The sequence below is a fragment of the Micropterus salmoides genome, unplaced genomic scaffold, assembly GCF_014851395.1.
Source record: "Micropterus salmoides isolate LMB-PRFRI ecotype aquatic unplaced genomic scaffold, ASM1485139v1 Ms_hic_scaffold_21, whole genome shotgun sequence".
NCBI lineage: Eukaryota > Metazoa > Chordata > Actinopteri > Centrarchiformes > Centrarchidae > Micropterus > Micropterus salmoides.
The window spans coordinates 7,399,184-7,405,629 of record NW_024041262.1 but is presented as its reverse complement, the minus strand read 5'-3'; the positions used below and the strand labels follow the sequence as shown (position 1 = coordinate 7,405,629).

The 6,446-nt window shown below is 42.8% G+C and overlaps 1 protein-coding gene across 1 annotated transcript; it reads right to left on the bottom strand.

Annotated features, from left to right (window-relative positions):
* On the bottom strand, positions 1 to 6,351 carry LOC119916406 (transcription factor Sox-8-like). The gene is made up of 3 exons (XM_038736403.1): positions 5,763 to 6,351; positions 1,139 to 1,359; positions 1 to 1,006 (listed from the first exon to the last, which is right to left on the bottom strand). The coding sequence occupies exons 1-3, from the start codon at positions 6,305 to 6,307 to the stop codon at positions 231 to 233; spliced, it is 1,542 nt and encodes a 513-aa protein (XP_038592331.1). The 5' UTR covers positions 6,308 to 6,351; the 3' UTR covers positions 1 to 230.
* Between the last annotated feature and the right edge of the window lie 95 nt (positions 6,352 to 6,446).

Here is a 6,446-nt window from a genome sequence, read left to right as displayed (position 1 = left end):
TATTTGTAAATCTTAAGATTTTATTTTTCATGAAAATGAACAAATGTAATATACTGCTGCAGAACATACGCCATTGAAGCTTTGGCCAACATCAGCAGTGTCCTTCAGAAATCCATACTGGTCAAAACCTTAACTCTGAAGTCATCAAATATCCAAACATTGTCTTATAAGTCACTGAAGTAGGCCACTGTCTGAGTGTGAGTAGTCATTAGGGTCACACTTTTGACTCTTCAAGGCCTGGTGAGTGTTGTGTAGATAGGCTGCTCCCAGCCAGAGGGAGGACTGTGCGGAGGTGGTGCCAAGGCCAAGCTGTTGATAAGCGGTGTGGCATAAGGTCTGCGAGAGGAGTGAAAGTACGGGTACTGATACAGACCGGCAGGGTACCCAGAGTAGGCGCTGTAGAAACTGGAGCTTTGAAGGTCAGTGTAGTCAGATTGGTTGATGGAGGTTGAGGAGGAAGTGGATAAAGGGCAGACTCCTGAACCGAGGGAGGTGTGCTCAGGTTGTTGTGGTAGTTCAGGAGTGGAGGAGCTGCTGTAGTGACCTGGACTCAGCTGCTCAATTTTAATCTGAGGTCTTTGGATGGGGTCCTGGGGGTGCCCATGCCTGTCACAACTGGAAGAGGATGGTGGCATTCCAGGGGAAGTCCCACTTTTGGGGGTCCAAGTGGAAATGCTGTGGGAGTGAGAATGGATGCTGGGTAGGATGAAGGATCCAGAAGGGTTATTATGTCCGTGGCTGGTATCAGGTGGGGTCAGAACAGTGGAGCCGTGGCTGTTGGGAGGGAGGTACTGGTCAAACTCGTGGACATCAAATACGTCTATGGCGCTGATGACATCAGTGCTGAGCTCTGAGATGTCCACGTTGCTGAAGTCAATGTTCTGGCGGCTGGCGGGAGGAGCAGAGCCGGTGCTGCTGTCTGCAGGGAGGTGGCCCCCATGTTTGTTCCCCATGTGAAGTTCGGTTTTAGGGGTAGTGGGAGGCGTTGGAGGTCCATGAGACTGACCTGGAAACCAAAACCAAGGAAACACCAATCAATATTTCCATGTTGAACCAAAAATAGGTAAAAGAGGTACATTGCAATGCATGCTCTGAAGTGTATTAAATTTGAAGATCTGTAAAGAATCAGTCTTCTCACCTGTCCTGTCTGGATGATGGTGCCCTTCCCCTGGTTCTGTCTTGTACAAGCCCTGCTGATGCTGCTGCTGGACCAGTCTGGGTCTACAGTCCCCCTGTCCCGGTTTGGAGCTCTTACGTCTCCGAGGCTGGTACTTGTAGTCTGGGTAGTCTTTCTTGTGCTGCAGCCTCAGTCTCTCTGCCTCCTCAATGAAGGGACGTTTCTCTGTTTCAGAGAGAAGTCTGAGGAAGAGAGGAATGAGTTATTAGATTAGTGAATGTATTTTTAAAAACTAGCAGGTGCACTGGATATACAATATATTGATACACATTTTGCCATCTGTTATATGTTCAGAATTGGGGAAAAAATGTTAGTCTTCTTTAAAAATACCAGACAGGAGGTGACAAATTACAACCATTTTTATTACTTCATTGACTGACATTTTGTGCACTTGTACTGTTTGCAACTGTCACATTTTTGATGTCATAATCCCATTTAATGATATATAAATAGATCTTACAAATAGACTACTGTAACCTTTCATAGCCTGGCACCCACCAAACCCAAATTAGTCAGCACAGTAATCACAGTCACTTGCTTGTAGTCATTGCAACATGTTTTGCTGTTGATCCTGCAAGGATGAACGGATGCGGCATCTCCCTCCATCAGCTTTTGCAAGGCGTGGCATCTCTTTCCTTTTCTCCAGCCATGGCCACACCAGCTGAAGGCATTGGTTTTCCACAAAAGTGCGTCACTAGTGAGATATTCTGAATTAAATGGAAATTTGGGCCAGGGAAACTACTTGCACGCTTATAGCAGCAAGGTCAAAGCAGTTGAGGTTCCCTCATCAGTAACTTGTCTTTGGAACACTACTGGGACAGTCTCTTGACCGTTATCCGATTCAGAGCCAGTGGTACATCCATAAAGCCAAACAGGAAAACACAACATTAACTGCTATCACTTGCATCCAGCATACCTTGAATACTATATGTATAATATAACTTTTTAGAAACATTAGAAAGCATACTTTTAACCATTTTTGACAACAGACATGTTAACACCAGAATATTGTTAAAACAAATAGTTTGAGGAATACCAGTGGAGGGAGTTAAGTTCTTAATTTAATGAAATGAATAAATTAGACAGGGTGTTAATATAGTCCTGGGTTGCTAATGACATGAGGTATGCATTTCATATTTTCACTGTAAAAATAATGTTTTGGATTACGCTGTGGTGGAAGGTAACCAACATTTACTCCTGTACTTAAGTACACATTTGAGATACTAGATAGATGTAATGCGTCTTTTTACGTCTGCTCCACTAGAATTCAGAAGGATATTGTACTTTTTACTTCACTATCTGATAATTTACAGATTAAGACTTGGACTACACACAAAATATATAAGCTAATAAAATATGATAAACTGGTTATAGAACCACCCAACAAGCCAATAGTGTAAAGATGGTTAGAATTAGTCTCAGTTCACAACATTAAAGTGCTACTTACACAGTAATAACAATCCAATATAATACAGTACAGCACACCAGGGCTATTTTCTGTATTGTGAGTATAAGAAGGCCTACATGTTGCAAATAATACTCATATGCAATATTTTCGGTTTAAGATTTTATCTTGGAGTATTTCTATATTGCAGTACTGCTACTTTTACTTTGTAATGGTTCTGAATACTTCCTCCATCACTTGCTGCATTTTAAATTAAATTAAACTGCATTAGAAATTGACCAGCTTCTGTCAGGACAGATGATCATACTTCTTGAAACTTTAGTCTTCAGAGGGGTACCAGGCAGCGTTGCTCACTACTCACTATTTTTATAGAACCACTAGCAGCTGCTAACAGACAAAATAAAAATATTAAAGGAATTCAAACAGAAAATGTACACCACATGATAAGCCTTTATGCAGATGATGTGTTACTTTTCCTCCTAGACTTACAACTTCTCTTTCTGAGACAATCACATTTATACAGTAGATAAATTCTCATCCATCTCACACTACTCCTAACTGGAGTAAATTCATAGTTTTACCTGTAATGTGTGATTTCCAGTGTATATCTACCACACCGCTAAAGTCAGGGAATATTAAATATGGGGGTGTCAGTATTTCCTCCAGGATGTCAGAAGTGACATGACTAAACAACACATCTCTACTTAAATCAATAGAGGATGACCTTGTGCGATGGACATCATTGCCCATATCACTCACAGAAAGAGTCTCCACCATAAAAATGATGGTCCTACCTAAAATCAATTACCTGTTACCCACCCAACCCTCTGCTGTCTGGGTTAAGTCACTGGACTCAAACATCTCAAAATTTTTATGGAAAAATAACCCCCCACAAATCAATTTAAAAAGCAAAAGATTCTCAAGTCGAGTCTGCCAAATTTTTCTCATTACTTCCTGTCCAAAAGACTACAATATATCTCAAAATGGATCAAAGCCACCTGGACCACTCATGGATGGACATATAAGAAACATTCTGTAAGGAAATTAAAATTTCCAATATGCCATTCATGAGTTCCAGCATCAAACATCATACCTGCTTTAAAAGTATTAACATAAGCACTTCCCTGGCAGCTTGGTGGGAATTTCTCAAAATATCTGGGTCTTCACCTATCCCATGCAGACTTACTCCAATCTGGAACATTCCTGACATCCTGCAAAGTAAGAAAACGCTAAATTCCCCACTGTGGTATGACAAAGTGATAAGACATCTAGAGCAATGCAGGGCAGTAACTTTATTCCATTCCAGGATCTAGTGTCACAAAATGGAATTAGCAATAATAGATTTCTTGAAAATCAACAGTTTAAATCCATAATTCAGGCACGATTTAAGGATAACATAATGGACTTAGATCTACCGCCAATGATAACAGACTTTCTTAAACTCTCGCCCTCAAAACTATTATCAAAGATAAACATGTTACTGTTGACAACCGATGGTTCAAGCTCTCTCCCATTCTTAAAGTGGGAGACAGATCTATACATTAGTCCAGACCAAAACTTCTGGACGCAGATATGTTTAAATACTTTTAGAATGACTAAAAATCCCAATCTACAACTCATACAGTTTAAAACTCTCCATAGAACACACTAGGGCCACTGGCTCTGCCTGCACTCGGGGGGGGTGGCCTCCAGCTGGGTAGGCGACTGACGGCCCTGGTTCTCCCGCGTTCTCGCTCCCTGGCAGTACGGCACGGCTCTCTGGCTTGGAGGGACTAGTTTGCGTCCCTGGTTTGCTTCATTGGCCTCAGATCCGTGGTCCCTCATTTGTCTGTCGTCCAATTGTCTGACCCCTCTGGAGACTGAAGTATAATGTTAGTAGTCGGGGATGTGCAGTGTGTGTTCAGGGCGGAGCTGTGCACCGGTTTGTTCTGGGCTTGTGCCTGGTGTTCTCAGCCCTTGCCGGGTGGGTAGGTTGGTGGTGGCATGCAGCTGAGCTAGTTGATTTTGCTTCGGCATTGCGCTGTCGATTGGTATTTGGATGGTCAATTTTTTGGCGTTTGTAGGTCAGGTCGGGGTCTTCCACGTTGGGAGTCGATTTTTTCTCCCACCTCTACTAGCTACTGGGGTTCTTGCCTGCCTGTTGCTGGGGTCAGTGTGGTGCGGGGGTGGCGTCCCAGTCTCACTAACAACTACATTCTGTAATAGGCTTATGCACACACACTTAGACACATTCATCCACACGCACATACACATACAGACACATAGACACACACACAAATAAACTTAGGTTGGCCCTGGCTGTCACAGGTAGAATTATTCTTTATGCTTTTCATTAAGTTACTTAATTAATTGTTATTATTCCAGCTCTCATGGCTTGTTTATTTATTTTTGCTTGACTGTTTCTCCTTTTCATTTCTCCCTCAGTTGTTTTCTTATGTCAGCTGTTTATTGCTGCTGTTCGGCTGGTTGTCTCTTTGTTTGTTTGTTTGTTTTTACTCTGCCCCAAGCCCCCCTCCCCGTTCTTTTGCAGGTTTTGTTGCTTTTTGCAATTGGTGTTTTCCTATGCTATTTCCTGTTGTCCCCACCCCCCCATCCCCGTTCTCTTGCAGGTGTTGTCCTCTCTCTGTGGTGTCTGTTTGTGCAGCGTTTGTGGCCCCCATCCCAATTTCTGCCCCCCTGTCCATCTGGTGACAACCAATACATATTTAAATAAATAATAAAACAGACAAAAGAGCATATTAATACTGTCTTAATAAAATCTGTCTGGCACAACATGGTATCCTGCTCCCCATACTCTATACCAGGCTGCTGGGAAGGACAGGTTTAAAAAACAAAACAAAATAGAGTACATAAGTTATATAAGAGGATATTTCTTTAACTTGCTAACATACTAACTGCATACATTTTTACTATTATAAATATAAATATAAATATAAGCATACATATTTACTTGGATTTAAGCTTAATAACTTAAGCAGTACTGTTTAATTGCTGGTCAGCTGTCATTTTAGTAGAAGAGTTGTCACATTTTCTATAAAGATAAAATTCTCATTTTGGAATGAAATTCAGTGCGGAGAAGCAGGACTTTGGCTGGGAAACAAACTGTGGTTTTCTTCCAATTTAGTTGCATGCAATAATAGCTCATCATTTTTAAAAGTTGAGACTCTCTCCAATACCCACCGCCACAGTTTGCCCAGAGTCTTGCTGAGCTCAGCGTTGTGTAGATGAGGATACTGGTCAGCCAGCTTCTTCCGCGCTGCCTGCGCCCAAACCATGAACGCGTTCATCGGCCGTTTCACATGAGGTTTGCTCTTCAGCCCTCTCTCCCCTTGAGAGGGCATCGGTACCAGCGACCAGTCGTAACCTTTCAGCACGTGAGACACCGCGTCTCGGATGCAGGCGGGGAAGCGATCATTCTCCACGCTGCTCTCCGGTTTGTGCGTAATCCCGGGCGGGCGAGCTGCGTCCTGTGCGTCGGACACTGCTGGAGAGGTCGGGGACTCTGAATCCGAACGATGCTGGGACATCGAGCTGTCGCTGCCCACTGGACTGCGTGGATGGTCCGTCAAGGACATGTTCTCTTCTGTCATTGTTGGCGGATAAAAAGTTTTTATATCGGCCGGATTCCCGAGGAACTCTCCAAGTGCGTAAAAGTGCACGACTGTGTGGGATATATATAATATGTTTCCCCTCGAAATTAAGTAAAATCCCCAAATTTCTTGCATTACATTTCTTCCCACACCCCTTCCACAGCCAGTCAAAGTGTGACAAGCCTCTATTTTGTTTTTAGCACTTTTAACTTTTAACTATTTGCATCTCTCCGTTCTCCACCCCTCTTGTCCCATTGGCTTAAACTGCAAAATT

Bases quoted from the DNA above. Each gene is read 5' to 3' on its own strand.
- LOC119916406 (XM_038736403.1), bottom strand. From the start codon at position 6,307: ATGCAAGAAATTTGGGGATTTTACTTAATTTCGAGGGGAAACATATTA. The intron at 1,360-5,762 runs GTGGGTATTGGA...TCTCTTCCTCAG, and splicing joins ACTCTGGGCAAACTGTGGCG to ACTTCTCTCTGAAACAGAGA. The intron at 1,007-1,138 runs GTGAGAAGACTG...TTTGGTTTCCAG, and splicing joins CCATCATCCAGACAGGACAG to GTCAGTCTCATGGACCTCCA.